A 20,596-nucleotide genomic window follows, 5' to 3' on the forward strand; every position below is an offset into this window, starting at 1 on the left:
TAAAGCTCAAACCCCAGTGTGGAAAAAATGCTATCAGTATGGTCAGGGTTTATCTTTTCTCCATGCCTGGGATTTGTTACTAATACTATTGCTGTTATTTCCTAAAGTTACATAAGGTTTTATATTTGGAGCTTTAGGAAGCTATTTTAAAATAAAACAGAAAAGGTTATATTTAAAAAAAACAGAGAATGGAGTAACAGTTTGGAAGAGTTAGAATTCTGCACTACATTAAACCAGAGTTCAGGTAAAATATAAATTTGAATATTCAAAAAAAATTGCCATAAAAGGATATCCCTTATAGAGAATTAAACACAGCAGAAAAAAAGTCTCACTGTTTTAAATGCTCCAGTAGTCTGCATGTTGAAGAGATTTATATGGAGAGAAAAAATTAAAAGTTTAGTGTCTTAAGATTGAATGTGGTTATAGATACAATGTTTATATCTTGTTTTGCTTACTTAATTCCAGTTTTTGCAAAATAATAAAATTATATGCATTCTGAAGTGGTAAATAACTAAAATATCAAGCCCAAATATCTGTCATCCACCTAAGATAGCTATCCTTATTTTCTACTCACAGACTATATACAATAAATGAAAATATGATCTCTTTATCTGCAGCCCTAAGTGGTCCTTTATTTAACAATACATATTGTTCACAATACTTATGTCCAAATGTTTGGTACTACATAAGTCGTGATACCACAGCCATAAAGGTAAGGATAGCTAGACAATTTTGTTAAAAGTTTTGTCATTATTATAAACAGTTCTCACTCAAATTATTGGGACATTTAGGCTTGAAAGAGTAAGATTTATTTGCATCTCATAACTGGAAAGAGGTACTGTGCAAATGGTTCCAAGCATATTGATCCCTTTTCCTTTCTTTGGCCTTCAGGGTATTAACTGGTACCATTGGAAAGGACATGAGTTCTCCATACCTTTTGTGGAAATGAAAATGCGGCCATATAACCTTCACAAAATCGTGGGGAGGAAACGCCGATCAGTACAACTGTGAAATGGCAGGAATCCTTCTGGACATGCAGTCCTTTTTCTGTCATGCATTTGCATTTTATAATATGAAAAGAACAAAAGTAAAACTGAGGTAGAAGCCTGCTCCATGCTGAGGGATGAGGAACACCATGATATCCCAGAGGGCTGACTAACTTTGATAAAAGAACAACCATAATGCTTGCTATCATTCCTAGGAACCTATTGGGCTCCTGCCGGCCCACTTCTTTGGGTTTTCATTCCACTCCTTCTTGAAATTATTAGTCAATGGCTTCATTTAAGGTCTTTGTCTTAACCCAATTTCTGCCGTTGGTTATGGCCACTAGATCTGAGCAGCAAGAATCCAAGTGGCCAATAGATGATAGAAAGAGTTAGCATTTTTTTCTCCGTCTTTTTTTTTTTTTTGCCATCCAGATTTTTACAATCTAGATCTATTAGTCCAGTTCAGCCCTGTTATAGATGTTTTCTTTTATATGCCAACCTGTTTTACCGGAGGGTACTGTGGGGGAGGAGCTCAAAGAGCCATTTTAAAAGATATTTGGACCCATGCAGCTATATAATTGAAGCAGAATTTTCACAATGATGCCTATTGAGTCAGCATAAGGTCATCTGCCAGGAAGAGAAGACAAATGATAGCTATTTATTTCAACTCATGCCGATCCCATCTTGCACTGAGTAGACAACAAGGATATACATAAGTCCCATATACACACATACATATTCAAACAAATATATGCATATACAGATACACAAACATATATACATACACATAAACAAGCATATATAATCCCTAAAACAGTAATCTTCACATTCACAAATTAGCTTATAGATAGGAATGTTGCAGACATACACACTCTGAATTCTATTTGGAAGCAAAGTCCTCACTTCTAGACCTCTGTATTGTTTTGGCTTATTTATTAGAGGCTAAATTAAGGAAAGGAATTGGTGGATTACCCTGGCTTTGTTTCCCTTCCCACCCAGTGTCATTACCAATTAATCTTCCTAGAAAGGATGGAGTGGAGTGGGGCAATTTTAGATGGATGCCTAAAACAGTATGTTGAGCCATCTTTCAAGCTCTTTGCCTAGCAAACAGTTGGTGCTAAAGAGTGGGGAATGTGGGGAATAGACAGGTGTTTTCCCGGTGTTCTTCTTACTCCCTCCTCTCTGTTTATGACCCTTCGGGGTATTTCTGAACACAAGTCTAGTACTCTTTTGAAAGACCCTAACCCATGTTCAAAAATAGCCCAGCTGATGCATTGAAAGCAAAATGGGTTGCACAGAGTGGAGGAGAGAGGAACATTAATGAGTGAGATCCGTCTTTATTTAATGCTGCAAAGGAGACAGTGCTGGCACCAAATGGCCAAGAAGGCACTGAAAACTAGGTGGTAGTTGAGCACAGACAACACACAACTGGAATTCACCCACATATAACAGCATGTACAAATCTAGAATGGAGTGGGCAGAATTACACAGCCATCCCTACTGCCACCAGAGGCTACATATGGAGTTACTTTAGTAGAGCATTGCACACATGGCTACAAGAGCTGCAACTGCAGTATATTAGTCCCCAAAGGGCAAGGCAGCAAGTGTAGCATATGTGCAAGTCCACAGAAATAATAAAAGTAGCAAAACCTGTAAAATACACAATCACTTTATATATATCTCTTTGTAGATATAAGGGGGAAAGTCTCTACTATATCCAGTGGTGACCATAGGTAGCAGAAATCTGTTTCCCAATTTATATTGATCATCTATCTAAGTAATCTAAGTAATAAATAAATCTATGCGGCACAGGACTAATTTTCCTCCAAGAGACCACTACACCCATGCTATAAAAGATGTTCAGCACTCTTGCAGATAAGCAGCAAACTATATTTACAAGGAGCCACTGAAAGACCTGGCCAGCACTATAGAAAGCACCAATATGGCATTACATGGAAGGATACTGAAACTGGAGCCAAACTCACCATATTAGGCAGTGCTAAACAACTATAGAAGAAGGGATGTGATCACAGCAGCCTATAGTGATTGCTGTAATAGGGGTTGGAGTGAGCCCATCTCTTGATCTCAACAACCAAATGGTCATTGATGGATTCAGAGGGTACCCATGACAGAAACTGTTAGGATAATGCCAGACGGGCAAAATATGGCAGGGGAAAAAAATGAGTAGCCAAGGCATGTCCATGCTATGACTAGGAGAAAATGAAGGCAAGACTTAAGAAGGCAAATTCTTTATATAATTACTTCCAACTATATAGTTGCAGCATGATCACCAAAACACAAATATTGTTCTCCTTTGTTGAGGAATATTGTTCACCCTTGAGAAAACTCTCTGGAACCCAAATCTAGCTGTTTCTTAATTTTCTTTAAGAAAGATCAGCAAGTGGAAATAGGAGTTAAGAGTTTATCTGAACCAGCTTTCGGAATGTATATGTATCTTAACACATCTTTCCCATATAATTTTCCTAGGCAAGTCTCTCCAGAATTTTTTCAGTCCATGGCAGTTTCAGCCTCAGTCACAAAAAGCCTCCATTTTGTGTTTTTCTAATAATAATAATAACAATATTCCTATATTATAAATAATAAAAATCTTAACATAGAAGTCTATCTTTTCTAACATGGTTCTCAACCTGTCTTCCTTCCTTCATAATACCAAGAAGGGGGAGAATCCACATATGTGTCTGTTACACATAGAAAACAAGCATGATGAATTGGAGCTTATTTTGCCCCAGAGCCTTGTGTATGTATAAATTCTGTGGGTTGGTTGGGCATGAAGATACATTCAAGGGAACCCATGTTTGTAGGCTGTACAATTTTCAATAAAACATAAGTCTACCTAGATGGTCAGACATTAATCTAGTCCATTTCAAACACTTGTTCTTCTATCTGCATGTGCTGACTAATTCCCTGAATTAGTTCTTTCCCCTACACATAGCAGTTTACTGTATCTCTTCCATAACTGCAAAAGTGATCCATTAGCTCACAAAGCATTGTATAAATCACTGTGTCTGAAAACACAAAGAGAAGTATCTGATCCCTCTTAACATGAGTTTGTACTAAAGATCGTAACTGCAGAGTGAACCAACATAAGTTAGTGACATTTTTGAAAACATTTTAACAGAATATACATCTATAGATGACCTTTAGAAATCAAATAACAGAAGTTTAAATAAATAAACAGGAGCATGGAAAACATCTAAATTAACAGCAAAGATACCGAAGGTTAGTGAATGGATATGTTCTTTTGATTTGGCTGTGAAATTATTACTGTTGGGAAACAGCAGTGCAGGGGGAAAGCCACTATTGGGGAAGGGAGGGAGGGAGGGAGGAAAGGAAGGAAGGAAGGAAGGAAGGAAGGAAGGAAGGAAGGAAGGACCTTTTAAAAGAATAGCATAGCACACAACAATCATCTAGTGATGCAATTAAGGATATATGGCATGAAATCAAGGAAGGAACTTGATTTTATGAGTCACTGGGTTTACATAACTGACAGTAAACAAGGAAGAACAGTGAATCTATCATACACATTGTTTTAGGGACATTTCTTCTAAAGTGAAAAAAAAAGTAGAAACATAATCTAATTTACAGAAACTACCCAGCAAGTTTTATATTTTGATGGAATATTGTATTTTTTTGGGGTTGTCATCATCATCATTGTCATATTCATCAACATCGTCATACTCTATTAATTCAATGAATATCATTAGACTGGTTTTTTTCCAATAGTTAGGTTTTACCAAGAGCCTAGAAGAATTGTCATACTATATAGAAAGTTCCCAGCAAGGGATTTTGTTTGTTTCTTTGTTTTGGCAAAGTCAATATTATTAAGTCTTATAATTTTAAAACTTTCACATATTTGGTGAATTCTTTAATATGACTTCAAAGATGCAATTACATTGGTATTACAGGATTTTTTTTTCCCTTCCAAAGTCATTCACTGTAATTTGCAAATTATAATATTTTGCTACTTTTTCCATTTGTTTTTCAAATTTTTTCAACTATCTCCTTGGATTGCTACATTTATAGAACATTTCTTCTTCTTAACAATAATAATGTCTTGCTTTTCAAGAATGTACTGATCCATATTTTCAAATTCACACAATCCGGTCTTCATTTTCTAAGGTCTTTTCTAGCTTATGATCCCATAGCTTTTTTGAAACCAAATGTTTTACATAAATTCCAATGCTAATTTTTTGCAATTCTATCCATAGATATATACTAAATTTGGCTTAGTTTTGCTAAGCCACCAATAAGGTATTCTTTAATCTTACATAGTTAGTATTTGTTATCATTTGAAATATGTTCAGTTTTAGCATTAATGTTTGCTTGCATACTTTGTTTCTGAGCTGTCATGATTATTGTTCAATTTTGTTTTCTGGATTTCAACCACTGCCAAGACAAATTTTAGTTTTATTTTCTTTCAATATCATATTGAATATGAAAAGGTTTACATTTCCAGGCATTAATTAGGTTTTACAAACTTCTACCAGTAGTGCTTTGTGTGTGTGTGTCTATTATAATCATTCAGGTCATATTTCTCTTCTATCCTTGTATGCTTGACTTGGAGTAATTCTCTCCCACCTTTACTTCTGGTGAAGTAGAACCTACCAATTTCACCTCCTGTGTGGAAAGCATGGACATTAATTTTTTTGGTTTTTTTATTTTAATCAGGTATGTAATTCAGCTTAAGCTCAATCAATTATATCCACACTACATTGAATAGCAGGAACAGCCCAAGTGTTTATGGCTTAATTTTGTTTTCAATTTTTAAAATTTGTTTGATATAATCAAAATTGGTATTCTTTTTAACTTGCTCATGTAGTAAGTCGGAAGCTTCCCATTAACCCTTAATAAACCTTCTGGTGTCAATTGTTTCATGGGATTTGCATTCATTAGCTGTAATCAGTCTTCTTTAACAATTTTATTTATTTATTTATTTTGTCCAATACACAATGAGGGGGTATATATATATGTGTGTGTGTGTGTGTGTGTGTGTGTGTGTGTATGTGTATGTGTATATGTATATGTATATGTGTGTGTATATATATATATGTGTGTGTGTGTGTGTGTGTGTGTGTGTGTCACATGTTTAAGCTGAATTTGAAAATTAAGGGAGACTAGGATAGATCTATTTCGGCCTTATTTTGGCCTCATCAGCTAGCCATACCCACTGGGACTTGAACCTGCAACCTTTGCCTTGTAAGGCAGAGAATTATCCTCTAGGCTACAGTATCCAATCCCTTCAGCTCTGTACCAGGGAAGGGTTACATTTTGTGTCGAATCACCCTGGTATATTGAAGGAACATCACAGCTCCTGTTTTGCCTCTCGGCCCAACCCAGGGCCATTTCCAAGGCAGTTAATTTTATTGATAGCCGATAATTCTATCTGTATGTGTCACATGTTTAAGCTGAATTTGAAAATTAAGGGAGACTAGGATAGATCTATTTCGGCCTTATTTTGGCCTCATCAGCTAGCCATACCCACTGGGACTTTATATATATATATATATATGACGGTCTTGGTATATTCAGGTTTCTTCCCGTGTAGTCACCAGGAAGTTTCTACAGAGCAGGCAATTGCTGAGCCATCAAACCACACCCAGCCACCAGTATTTATAGAAGGAAGGCAGCTCAGATCTCGCAGTGTTCGCCTTAGAACAAGGACAGAAACACCAGCCTGAAGATGATGAGTGTGACCTCGTCGAAACGTCGCCAGAAATTTCCAAATCCTACACGGGAAGAAACCCGAATATACCAAGACCGTCATACCTGTACCCGTGAAAATCTACGAAAACATATATATATATATATAGAATAGAATAGAATAGAATTTTATTGGCCAAGTGTGATTGGACACACAAGGAATTTGTCTTGGTGCATATGCTCTCAACGTACATAAAATAAAATATACATTTGTCAAGAATCATGTGGTACAACACTTAATGATTGTCATAGGGGTCAAATAAGCAATGAAGAAGCATTGTATATATATATATATATACACACACACACACACACACACACACACACATAGTATAATACATGATGATGGTTATAGAGGAAATACTCATAGTAAAATATATCTAAGAAAGAATAGAAAAGAAGATATAGGAATAGAACATATCAATGAAAGAATAGAAGAAGAGATATAGGAATAGAAGAAAAATATAGGAGATATAGGAGAGCAATAGGACAGGGGACGGAAGGCACTCTAGTGCACTTGAACTCACCCCTTACTGACCTCTTAGGAATCTGGATAGGTTAACCATAGATAATCTGAGGGTAAATTGTTGGGGGTTTGGGGATGATACTATGGAGTCCGGTAATGAGTTCCACACTTCGACAACTCGGTTACTGAAGTCATATTTTTTACAGTCAAGTTTGGAGCGCTTAATATAAAGTTTAAATCTGTTGTGTGCTCTTGTGTTGTTGTGGTTGAAGCTGAAGTAGTCGCCGACAGGCAGGACGTTGCAGCATATGATCTTGTGGGCAATACTTAGATCATGTTTAAGGCATCTTAGTTCTAGGCTTTCTAGGCCCAGAATTGAAAGTCTAGTCTCATAGGGTATTCGGTTTCGAGTGGAGGAGTGAAGGGCTCTTCTGGTGAAGTATCTTTGGACATGTTCAAGGGTGTTAATGTCTGAGATGCGATATGGGTTCCAAACAGATGAGCTGTATTCGAGGATGGGTCTGGCAAAAGTTTTGTAAGCTCTGGTAAGTAGTGTGAGATTGCCAGAGCAGAAGCTACGTAGGATTAGGTTTACAACTCTTGAAGCCTTCTTGGCTATGTTGTTGCAGTGGGCTTTGGCACTTAAATCTTTTGTTGTTAGTATACTGAGGTCATTAACTGAGTGGGGATTATCTGTGATAATTTGATTATTCAGTTCGTATTTGGAGTTCAGATTCTTTTTCCCAGAGCATTTGCTAGTTGAGATTTGGAGTTGCCATGTATTAGACCACTCAGAAACAGAGTTCAGGTCTTTTTGGAGAGTAGTTGTGTTATCGGTGGTGTTGAAGTTTTACATTGTCGGCAAAGAGGACACAGTTGCTTGTGATGTAATCGCAAAGGTCATTGATATAGAGAATGAAGAGCGTTGGTCCCAGTACACTACCTTGGGGAACACCACTTTTAACTGGGACGGGGGTGGATATAGTGCTTCCTATTTTGACCATTTGTTGCCTGTTTGACAGGAATGCTGTAATCCAGCTGTGGAGGTATCCTGAGATGCCATAGGATTTGAGTTTTAGGAGTAGTTTGTTGTGAATCAAAGGCTTTGCAGAAGTCGATATAAGTTGCATCTATAGATTTCCCTTGATCTAGATGAGTTGTCCATATATTTTTGCAGTAGAGGAGCTGCAGGTTGCAGGATAGTTTTTTTCTGAAACCAAATTGTTTGTTAGAGAGCAAATTATTAGTTTCTAGATGGAGAGTAATCGATTGGTTTATAATTGCTTCCATGACTTTGCATTGGATGCAGCATAGTGAAATTGGTCTGTAGTTATCGACAAGAGAGGGGTCTCCTTTTTTGAAGATGGGGATTTGTTTCTATTAGTTTTAATATCATCCCAGTATTACACGATATGATTTCTCAATCTGTCATCTGTCAGCTTTTTTGAATTTAATCATTTATTGACTTTTTGGTGATTCTCTTATATTTCTCTCTTGGGATGATATTTTTTTTCCTAATATTTTTACCTAGACTGAATGTTCCCTCTGCCTTACCCCTTATCTCCTTCTAGTGCATCATTTGCATGCCATCCATAACCCTTTCAATGTTTTTGGGAGGTCTTCCTTTTTTCTCTCTCTGCTATTGTAAGCACTTAAGGAATTATCTATTTGATTCTTAGAATTTATTGTTATTATCTTTTCATTGTTTTTGTCTTCTTGTACCTTATTTTGATTTATTTATTTGGATTTGTATGCTGCCCAACTCTCAAGTACTCTGGACAGCTCACAACCAAATAATAAAACATAAATGACATTAAAATCCCTTAAAACAATCTAAAACAATCTAAATATGAATAAATAAATATTTTGTTCATCTTTTCCCACCATTTGTTGAGGATCTTCTACACTTACATCTTTATCTTTGGACAAACCCATCATCTCCTTTTAATTTTTTGTCACACTTTCATATAAGATTTTAGCCATCATTAAAATTTCTTCATAGAATATTATTGTCTTCTGCTGAGTCATTTTGTACCAAATTAATAAATTAAAAATTTCTCAATATATTTCTAATATTCCAGTATCCCAATATCTAAAACCTCCAAAACATCAATTATTAATAAAATGTATCAATCCCTGAATTATTCCTCCAAGTCCCCTAGCTTTCGAGTCCTTAAATGCCATAAATTTATACTTTACAGTCTTTATAGTTTCCAGGTTACATCTTCCCAATTGTCCAAATTTCAAAATCTTATTTATCTTTTTTTCTTAGTCTCTCCCCCCCCCCCATTTTCTTCGCCGCTGCCCTCCCCGCCACTTTCTATTGCTTTTCTTCTTTTGCCTTGTAGGATGATCTATCAAAGAATGTTAGTAAATCAAATCCAGCTTGGCCCACCATATTTCTTCAAATCTTGCAAATCCAATAAGGTTTTGGTATTCATAGTTCAGTTGATTTAAGAATCTTCAAACAGCTCAGTAAATATTTCCAAGCCTCCATATCACCTAATAAGATAAAGTCTATGTTCCAGGTATAGCCTTCCAGGTATTGTTTGCTTTCATCACTTTTACTCAGATTTCCTAAATTGCAATAATCTCCCTCCAGTAGGTGGCTCCCCTGCTTCCAATTCCTGCATTCATCAAAGTGTAAAAGTCAAAACAGTTGACTGTCAACCATTGGGGGGGTGTAAAATAGAATTTAAAAAAAGAATTTCTCCCAATAATCACTTTTTACAATTCTATTCAGCTTTTTCCAGGTTTTCTGTGTTTTAAAAATCATTTAATTATTTCTTTTGTGTCTGAATCTTTAGTTTTAGTCTTTTTCTTTTATTTTTAGTCTTTAATTCTTCTCTATAAATCCAATTACCTCTTTCTTATTATTTGGACATTGTTTTTTGTAATTTTTAACTTGCGTTTAGGGTAAAAGTTGGAAGTTAATTCACCTAGTTTCACTGCTCTGTCCATGCACCGGTTATCCCAGCTTGTGACAAACCAAAATGGCCATCATCCCAGCCACCGTTTCAGAGAGTTTGGATCAATTGTGGTTTCCTCATGATTGATGAAGCACCTCTCCATTTTTCATTACCCCTCCAGGGTAGCTTGACCCCATAGTATTTCCCGGCAAGCAATTGCCAGCTGCATTTCACAGAGCCCCGTGGAGCTCTCCTATTTTCCAGCCATTCTTGCCACAACATCAACCAGAAGTCCCCAAGTGACAAATCTTTTTAAGTTTTTTTTTTCTTTACTTTTTGTTCAAATCAGATTTCCCCTTTTAATTTATTTCACTGAATATCCTGGTTTATGGAATTCTGGAATAATATCAGTTTATTTTTCTCTGTCATATTTTATGCTTGAATCATTTTGCTTAACATCACCTTGCAAAATAAAGTGAAACCATTCCTTTTTATTTGCATTCAATGTAAAAATCACACCCTTTCATTTGAATTTTTATTCTCACCAATTCATTCTGCCAATCAGTTAAGTAAAATCCTTCCAATTGTTCAATTATTTATTGTACTTCAAAGTATTCTTCTAAATTTTCTTCAACTGTATTTTCTATCATGCTTTCAGAGAATAATTTTGCCACTCTGGTTTTCATTAAGTTCCACAAAAATTTTCTATTTCTGTTCTATTTCTGAGACAAGTTTGCTTTTAAAGAAATGATCACCTAATGATCAACTAATTGTATTAATCCATTGTTTTTGTTCAGTTGTATTTGAATTCAGGAATCATTGCTTCCATGTTTCAACCATTAAATTTTGGAATGTTAAATAGTTCTCTGAAAAGTAATAATATTCCATGATGAATTGGTATTCCTAGCTCTCTCTGGGGTTTTTTTCTTTTGACATCCAACTGCATTACATTCCCATATCCTAGTGGCCCAGAAGAGTGGACAAAGTCCTCTAGCACACTTGACACTGGACTCCCAAGAACCATAATGATTAGCACAATCTTTGTTGACCTAGTGATGATAACCTAGCATGGATATCAATTTCTGTTTTTAACTTTATTAATGGGTTTTGGGGATACAGTACTTGGTTTCTTAGTTCATAACTCTCAGGCTTACTTGTAAATTATGGCAGCACAGCTACCTTTAGCATAGTCTTCAGCATCAAAGCATGTAACATTCCCACTACGAGAAGGTCACTTCCATGGGGACTTACTACTACTACTACTATTACTACTACTGCTACTGCTTACAGACTATGCATAGAACATCAAGAGATAAATCACTAGAGCAACATGACTTCATAATTTCATCCAACTTCCCATAAAAAGTACCCAGCGACAAAAGAGGACCAAAGCTTTAATGCTTAGCAGTTGTGTAAAACTAGGAATTACAGCAATACTCAATTTATCTAAAATTTTGTCTTCAGCACAATTCTTTAAGGCCCAGGAAACCAGTCATGTCTTGCATCTTCAGACCCCTCCCACTTCGATTGTTTCTTGCAATGAGACATACTTCTATTATTTCAGCTGAGGCAGATTTTGGATATAACATCTAATTCCTCACAAAGCGATACATGTATGACACAAAGGAGATGAGACACAATACTTCAGGTTGTTTGTACTAATTTTTCTTGCGATAGTACATGAAACTGGCATTTACTAGTATCCTAAGGCACATCCATATACCATTCCATACATATTAGTTTCCTCTTAAAGACCCAATTTTTCTTAATTGATCCTTCATTGTACATGGTAATCTGGTAGCACTGGCTTGGATAAGGAGGATTTTTAATAAATAAATAAATAACCCTTCTAAATGCATGTTTATGTACACAATGAAAGAGTGTGACTTTTATAAAAGTCCTTGCAATAAGCTCTAGGTGGGTTGTATCTTTTCCTATTCTTTATTTCTCAATCTCCTAACAGGCAGAATGGGCCAAAATTATTAAATTAAGAAATGCCCTCTCTAGCAAAAAGGAACTCTTTGTGATAAACCACTGTGACTCTGGAGTTTTCTGAGAATGCTGAAAACGGTACTCCCTCTTCGTTTTTGGTCCCTGCCTAGGCATTTCCCCTCTTTTCTCCTGTTCAGGGATGTCATTAGGTGCTCTGCTGATGATTTTATTTAACCCTTAGATCCACATGCCATGTAAACCAATAATACTGCCTAAAGGAGGATGAGTGCTACATTGGTTCAGGTATTGTTGGGTATGCAAGAAAAGGTAGATGGGATGGGAGGAAGCTGGGGGAAATAGGATAAGATCCAACTGAGATACTGAACAGTCTTAAGAGTTCTTATATTTGGGCTAGCACCTCTTTCCAAAAGAGTTTTTAAAAGATTTTTAAAACTTGGTATATGTGTAATTCTAGAACTGAACTTATTCTCTGACAGAAGAAGAAAATGAGGTGAAAGCTCCCTCAGAAAGACTCCAAAGACTAAATCTTACCTGTGAAAAAGAATGAGGGGGGAAAAAGAGGGGGAAAGCAATTGCCCTCCCAATGATCCCATAATGGAACCGTAGCTTACAGAATGGGATATAAGCTTGTTAACCATTGTTAACTAGTATTTTTAGTCCTGATTACTCTTAGGCTCTGTATAGTTCCTTTTTTAATGCATTTTTCTATACGTTAATAAAAGATTCCAAAGGAGAAACTTCGGCTTGTCTAATCAATGTGTTTGGTCTGATGGCGGGAAAGACGGACAAAGGGTGGTCCTCTGAGCTTGCTCAATTTTAGTTCAGGTCACTTCAGTAAGTGTAGTCAGTGCTGAGGGATGGTAGGTTGCAGTGACAATCTCTAGAGCAGGGGTCTCCAACCTTGGCAACTTTAAGACTTGCAGACTTCAACTCCCAGAGTTCCTGGGAGCAGAGCAAAGCTGGCTGAGGAACTTTGGGAGTTGAAGTCCACAAGTCTTAAAGTTGCCAAGGTTGGAGACCCCTGTTCTAGAGAGCTACACATTAGCAACTTATTTCTATAGTTTGCGCATGACCACTAGACCGTAGCAAAGAGTTAGAAACTTCTATATCTCTTTGCTGTCATCTTCTAGTTACCTAGATTTTTACAATCCAGATCTGGTAGCAAGAACTCATATAGCACCTCACTTTTTTTTTCACATCACTACAATCACGCTCAAAAACTCAGTACACGTCAACAGCATAATCTTGCGTGGAAGATGACCAGTGCATGAGCCTTTGAGTCTCAATATTATCAATTTTAAACTTAAGAAATTTACCATGTTACATCACCAGAAATCTTTATGGGAAGAAAGCATCAGTAAAATAAAATATGAAGATATTGTCAACATTTTTGAGATACTGAAGACCCAGTGTTATCTGCAAATCAAGACACAACGAAGTAAATACGAAAGGTAAGGCAAGCAAATTCAGAGTAAGAGCAGGACAGAATAATAGCAAAATCAGAACCAAACTATACACATTTTCAGAAAGAAAAAAAAACAAAAGACTTTAATTCTTACTTGTTCATTATAATATTCAAAAAATGATAATAAACGTTATCTTATCTTACAATCTGGAAAATACAGAGTGTAAGAACAAAATGTCACAAACCTCACACTGCAGGATGCTTTTGCAACAATATTGTGAGTGACTTGGAGTCAAATGAGTTATAGGATACTACACAAAGATTACAAATAAATCAGAAAAGCTTTGGAGGGGGGAATAAAATAATGCCACTTTTAAAATCCTAAATAACCTACAGAAAATAATAATTTCAGAAGTAGAAGAGATCAGGAAAATTAGAGGGAAACTATTTAGCCCAACTAAATAGTCGTGGTTAAATGTTCATGATTTTTTTTTACTTTTTAACTTTGTTCTGAGACCAAGACACAGCCTAAAGTCAATCGTTTAGAATAGACGTTTGCCTGCACTAATTGCAGGAACTCCAAGAACACACAAAGAGGCAGAGAAATATTTGCAAAGAATATATCTACAGAAGCAGCATTTGTCAGACATCTCAGATGATTTTGGGGGGGGGGGACATACCCTGTGAAATGGAAATTGCCTAAATAACCACAATACAGTAGTTGCTTCTCAGAAGGGAAAACCTCTCTGTGAAATATGGCAGCAAGGCAGTGCAACCAAAGGGCAAGGGTCTGACCTAAAACATAGTTTTGGGCCACAGGGAGGACTTAGATTCAGAAAGAGTTATGCCAGCTAGCACTATGATAGGCACAGAAGACGCACAGATCAACCCAACAAACACTCAAGCCCAGAAGTTGAATTCAAATAAATATAGTAAATATACCATTTAAGTACCAAAGTAAAACAATAGATGCAGCAATACACGTGTATAACTTGACTGAAGTTGCTTCATTGAAAGCAGTGGAGAAAATTATCTCCATATGAAATGGGATCTAATCAAGGAGTAGCCAGTCAATGAGCCAGCACTTTACATGGCAAGGAGAGGCCTCCAAAAAGAAGCAGAAATTAGCAAAGAGTCCATTAGGCAAAAGAGTCCAAGGACTATAAGCAAACGTGTTACTATAAATAACCATTACTGTTTAACTGAATGTCTCCACTCAGTTTGTACTAAATAAACAGTAAGCATCAACCAGCTTGGAGTTTTGGAAATTCTTGAATGTAAATGTAAGCCAAAATCCATTCTGAAGCATTCAGTTTTGACATCCCACAAAAAATCTTTCTAAAGCCAATTTTTAGCAAATCTGTTGAATGGCTTTCTAATATAGAATAGGATGCTTATAATGCAGGAGGACAGGTGAAATTGTCAAGCTGGCATTTCCTCTCTTTTTTGAAGACTACTCCATGTCTTCATTCTTTGGCCTGCCTGCTACTTTGGGTTAGTACCTTGGGAGTTTCCGTTGCATGCCATTTTATCCCAGCACGCAGTAAATATGTCACTTAAATAGTAGCCACTCTTGCTCTATCACTTGCTCTCAGAGTTCCAGTTCTATATTTTGTTTCTTGGTCTTTATTCAGTCATTTAAACAGCAGGTACTTCGTTCTAATTTATACAGAAGGCGAAAAGATTAACAATACAGCTTAAACTCAGTATTAATTCAGAGAAGGAGGGAGGGAGAGACTGAAACTTAGGCACAAAGTCAGCTAGATGACCTTAAGCCAGTTATTCTCTCAGCCCTAGGAAGAAGGCAATGGCAAACTCCAAAATCATACCAAGAAAAATGCAGGGACTTTTCAGGCATTTCCAGGAGTCAAGACTGACTCAAAGGCACAAATGCACACAAAAATAATTAACACAAGTGACCCAGGAGTGGGTTCTAACTTACCTCACCACCAGTTTGCTTCTTCCCATGCCGCGTGACTGCACACGCATTGCGTGCCATGCAGGCGCACATGTGCAGTGCTGGGGAAAAAAGCCCCAAAAGCCAAAAACAAGATGGCAGTGCACATGCACAGAAGCAAAAACCAGCAAAAATAATTCCCCCCAAAAAAATCCCCAAAAAAGATGGCAGCGTCCGCAGACCAGCACCAACAGAACCAGCTCCATGACACCATCACCGGTTCACTACTGGTTCTATAGAACCAGGGCGAACCATGAGGAACCCACCTCTACAGTGACCTTATGTATGCCAAACTTTTTCTTGTAGTAATTATTAGGAAAAGTTGTGTTGAGCTTTGAAAAAAGACCAGAAGATTGCCTGAAAGTGGTATATAAATATTGAGTAATATTATAATAATTATTATATTTTTTTAACTGGGACCAGGAATTTGCCAATTTATTTCTGGGATTTTTTTATTTTTATTTTTCTGCTTGGCACATTGCAAAGCTATCTCGTGGTGTTCCTATTTCAGGAGATCCCTGGGCTCGCATTTCTCTTATGCACACTCAGTTTTTTTAAGAAAAGAATTTAATTAGCAGATAGGAATTTCACTTTTCTATTTCAAACCACCATGCAAGGAGGAGAAATTATGAAGAAGCAACTGGAAGAGTTTACTTATTCTTCTTACAGTCAGGACAACTTGAGCCACATATATTGTTAAAAGTACCTCTGAACAAGGAAAGCCTTCCTAGAATTTACAATTCCTCTGGGAAACAGGGAAGGCAATTAGGACTTTAGCAATATGTTCAGCTCCTCTCTGTAATAAAAGTAAGATAATTTCAAATATGCACACAATTAAATCCTCATTTTTCAGTGTTTCATACTGCTCCCAAGAAATGTCTCTATAACAGATGCCCCACAGTCCAGTTTGTGAAGGCAATGAGAGGCCTTCACAAAATCTCATTTGTGTAATAGATAAATGGTGCTACAGTTGTGCTCCGCCATTGACCTTCAATATCTTTAGGTCATCCAATATTATCAATAAAAGTTTAGTGAAGAACTGCTATGTCAAATCCATATAAACTATATCTTTAACTCTGCTAGAAATGGGATTCACTGATTTACAGTATTTATTGTGAGAGTTATTCTAATTGATGGTATCTGTCCTATTGGCTAAGAATGATCCCAGATAGTCATTGCTAAGAAGACCCAACACTCCAGAATACTGGATCACTGGCAAGAATAGCCAACACTCCAGTAGATAGGCACAAAATACAGAAGGATCTTGACAAATTTGAACAATGGGCACTATCTAACAAAATGAAATTCAATGGTGAAAAAAGTAAGGTTCTACATTTATGCAAGAAAAACAAAATGCACAAGTACAGTATATGTGGAACATTGCTCAACAGTAGTAACTGTGTGAGAGATCTTGGAGTCATAGTGGACAACCATTTAAATATGAGCCAGCAGAGTGCAGCAGCTGCCCAAAAAAAGCCAATGAAGTTCTAGACTGCATTTACAGAGGAAAAGAATCGAGATCACATGAAGTGTTAATACGCTTTATATAAAGTCTTGGTAAGGCCACACATTATTATTATTATTATTATTATTATTATTATTATTATTATTATTTATTGGATTTGTATGCCGCCCCTCTCCATAGACTCAGGAACACTTGGAATACTGCATTCAGTTTTGGTCGCCACGATGCAAAAAGGATGTTGAGACTCTAGAAAAAGTGCAGAGAAGAGCAATAAAGATGATTAGGGGACTAGAGGCTAAAAACATATGAAGAACGGTTGCAAGAACTGGACATGGCTAGTTTAATGAAAAGAAGGACCAGGGGAGACATTTTTATTTATTTTATTTATTTACCAGTGTTCCAATATCTCAGGGGTTGCCACAAAGAAGAAGGAGTCAACCTATTCTCCAAAGCACCTGAGGGTAGAACAAAAAGCTGAAGAAGAAGAGAAGCAACTTATAACTAAGGAGAAATTTCCTGACAGAATAATTAATCAGTGGAACAGCTTGCCTCCAGAAGTTGTGAATGCTCCAACACTGGAAGCTTTTAAGAAGATGTTGGATAACCATCTGTCTGAAGTAGTGTAGGGTTTCCTGTCCAGGCAGGGGGTTGGACTAGAAGACCTCTAAGGTCCCTTCCAACTCTGTTGTTATTGTTATTATTGATATTGTTACAGGACCACTCAATAACTGATTTATAACACACTGATTTATATATGTGTAGTAAAGATATTTTCAGACCACAATGTTTCTCTGCCCCAATCTCCTCAGAAAGCATTCTGAAACCACACTGTGCCATCGACACGTTTGGAGATTCCAAAGTCCTGAGAGATAATGATAATCATTGCTTACCTCCGATCAGGCCAAGAGGTAATCAGGATGAAAAGAAGAAAAAAATCATCCAATCAAAACTGAGGTTAAACCCTTTCTTTCTTATTTCTTCCAATCTGATATTAGCTCTAAAATAAAGCTTCCACTGATTTTTATGGTTGCTTCTTTTGAAATTAGAGTTACCATTTTCAAACTGCAAAGAAATGGAGAAACTAGTGTTAGAAATAAAGTGCTATAGTTTTATGTACAGATAATCTTCAGTTTATGATCCTAATTGAACATAGAATTGTCACTGTAATTATGGACATAAGTTGAAGCATCCTGTGCCCAGAAGGACTTCCGGATAATAATCGTCACTCCTCCACCCCTTCTCTGGTGTCACGGCTGATGAGTTGAATCTCATGAGTTGAATCTCATGAGTCCCATATAAATTTGCCCCAATTCAAACTTTTTAAGTAAAACAAACCCCCTGTATTCTGTATTTATATATCCGTGATGGTGAACCTGGCACACATGCCAGTGGTGATGGCACACAAGCTGCCACCCCAGTATAGCCGCTCTGAGTCTCCAGAGAGGGGCGGCATACAAATCTAATAAATAATAATAGCATCACTGCACATGCACACGTGCCTCCTATTGGCCAGCTTGTCTTCAGGTCTCTGCCCCATATGGGGCAGGGCACGGCATGTGCAGAAGGCGCACATGCGTGGGGGCACATGCGGCAGGCATGTGCATGTACATGTGGGGGACACGTGATTGCACTTGTAGATGTGAGGGTGCGAGATGAACCTAACCGGATAGAATTTAGTGTTGAAATGGCAGTTACGAATCCAACATGGCTCTGCTAATAAATCAAACCTTGTGTGAGATCACTGGAGTGGAATGTGATTTAGTTCTCAGATGCTATTTGGTTCGCAGACAGTTATACTGTAAAGTGTGTGTCTGTGTGTATGTATACTGCCTTTTCTTTTTGTTTAACTAAACTGCCAGTATTTTTTTTTCTTGTTTGAAAAAATAACACTGGGGAAAGTTATTCAGAACCATGGCTCTTAATAATAATATTGTGTTTACAAATTTTAAAAATTGTGTCTCTGTGGTATTTTTTGCCATGACTTCAAAGAGAAAGAAAGGAAGCAGTTTTCATACTTTATAAGGAGTTGTATCCTGTATTTTGTAATGGTTGCTCTTTGTTTGACCTTGGTTGCTAGCTGCAGTATTTGTTTTTATTCTTCTGAAAAGTTACGTTAACTTTCTCCAGAAATATCTTCCTTTTCTGTGCACAGAAGCTTCCCTTTATTTAAGGAGGAACATGCAACAAGGAAGTCTGAAGCAACTCCTGGAGATGATTTCTCCTTTCCCATTGACTACTAGGTAATTCCTAGTCACCCTTCTTCACTTCCACCTCTGCTTGGTGGTGGCGCTCTAACTCCAGTGGTCCTTGGAAGAAGCCGATTATCTAGGTCTTCAACAGTCTGGATTCAGGCCCGGCTACAGCATGGAAACTGCTTTGGTCACATTGATGGATGATCTCTGGCGGGCCCGGGACAGGGGATTGTCCTCTGTCCTGGTGCTTCTTGACCTCTCAGCGGCTTTCGATACCATTGACCATGGTATCCTTCTGCACTCTGGGGCTGGGAGTGGGAGGCACTGTTCTCCAGTGGTTCTCCTCCTACCACTCTGGTTGGTCGCAGTCGGTGTTAGTGGGGGGTCAGAGGTCGACCTCTAGGTCTCTCCCTTGTGGGGTGCCTCAGGGGTCAGTCCTCTCCCCCCTGCTATTCAATATCTACAGGAAACCAGTCAACGAAGCAGTGGAAGTGATGTGCCGGTGCCTGGAGGCTTTTGGGGCCTGGATGGGTGTCAACAAACTCAAACTCAACCCAGACAAGACAGAGTGGCTGTGAGTCCTGCCTTCCAAGAACATCTGTCCGTCCATCACCCTGGGGGGGGACCACTGACCCCCTTAGAGAGAGTTTGCAACTTGGGCATCCTCCTCGATCCACAGCTGACATTGGAACATCATCTTTCGGCTGTGGCGAGGAGGGCGTTTGCCCAGGTTCGCCTGGTGTATCAGTTGCGGCCCTATTTGGACAGGGAGTCATTGCTCACAGTCGCTTATGCCCTCATCACCTTGAGGTTCGATTACTGCAATGTTCTCTATATGGGGCTACCTTTGAAAAGTGTTCGGAAACTTCAGATCGTGTGGAAAGCGGCCGCGAGAGCCATCATGAGGCTTCCCAGATTTGCCCATGTTTCTACAACACTCCATGGCCTGCATTGGCTGCTGATCAGTTTCCGGTCACAATTCAAAGTGTTGGTTATGACCTTTAAAGCCCCACATAGCATTGGACCAGAGTACCTCTGGAACCGTCTGCTACCGCATGAATCCCAGCGACCAATAAGGTCCCAGAGAGTTGGCCTTTTCTGGGTCCCATCGACTAAACAATGTCGTTTGGCGGGCCCCAGGGGAAGAGCCTTCTCTGTGGCGACCCCGACCCTCTGGAATCAACTCCCCCCGGAGATTAGAACTGCCCCCACCCACCTTGTCTTTCATAAACTACTCAAGACTCATCTATACCGTCAGGCATGGGGGAGTTGAGACACCTTTCCCCCAGGCTCTTTATATTTTATGTTTGGTATGTATGTGTTGTTTGGTTTTTAAATATGATAGGGTTTTATATGCTTCTTTTTTAATATTAGATTTGTTTCGCTATAATATTGTTTTTTATTGTTGTTGTGAGCCGCCCCGAGAGGGGCAGCATATAAATCTAATTTTTTATTATTATTATTATTATTATTATTATTATTATTATTATTATTATTTTCCAAATGTTCTTTGCATAGAGGCTTATTTGCCAGCCCTGATAT

The 20,596-nt window shown here is 37.8% G+C and overlaps 1 protein-coding gene across 1 annotated transcript in view; it reads left to right on the forward strand.

Moving 5' to 3' along the window:
• The window catches only part of TNR (tenascin R), a 119,821-nt gene extending 116,067 nt beyond the window's left edge, over positions 1 to 3,754 (forward strand). Inside the window, exon 21 of the mRNA XM_070746693.1 lies at positions 892 to 3,754. Coding sequence (XP_070602794.1) covers positions 892 to 1,011 — 120 coding nt within the window. The 3' untranslated portion in view covers positions 1,012 to 3,754. The remainder of the gene's footprint in view (positions 1 to 891) is intronic.
• The last annotated feature ends 16,842 nt before the right edge of the window (positions 3,755 to 20,596 follow it).

This window comes from Erythrolamprus reginae, chromosome 3 (genome assembly GCF_031021105.1).
Source record: "Erythrolamprus reginae isolate rEryReg1 chromosome 3, rEryReg1.hap1, whole genome shotgun sequence".
NCBI classification, from domain to species: domain Eukaryota; kingdom Metazoa; phylum Chordata; class Lepidosauria; order Squamata; family Dipsadidae; genus Erythrolamprus; species Erythrolamprus reginae.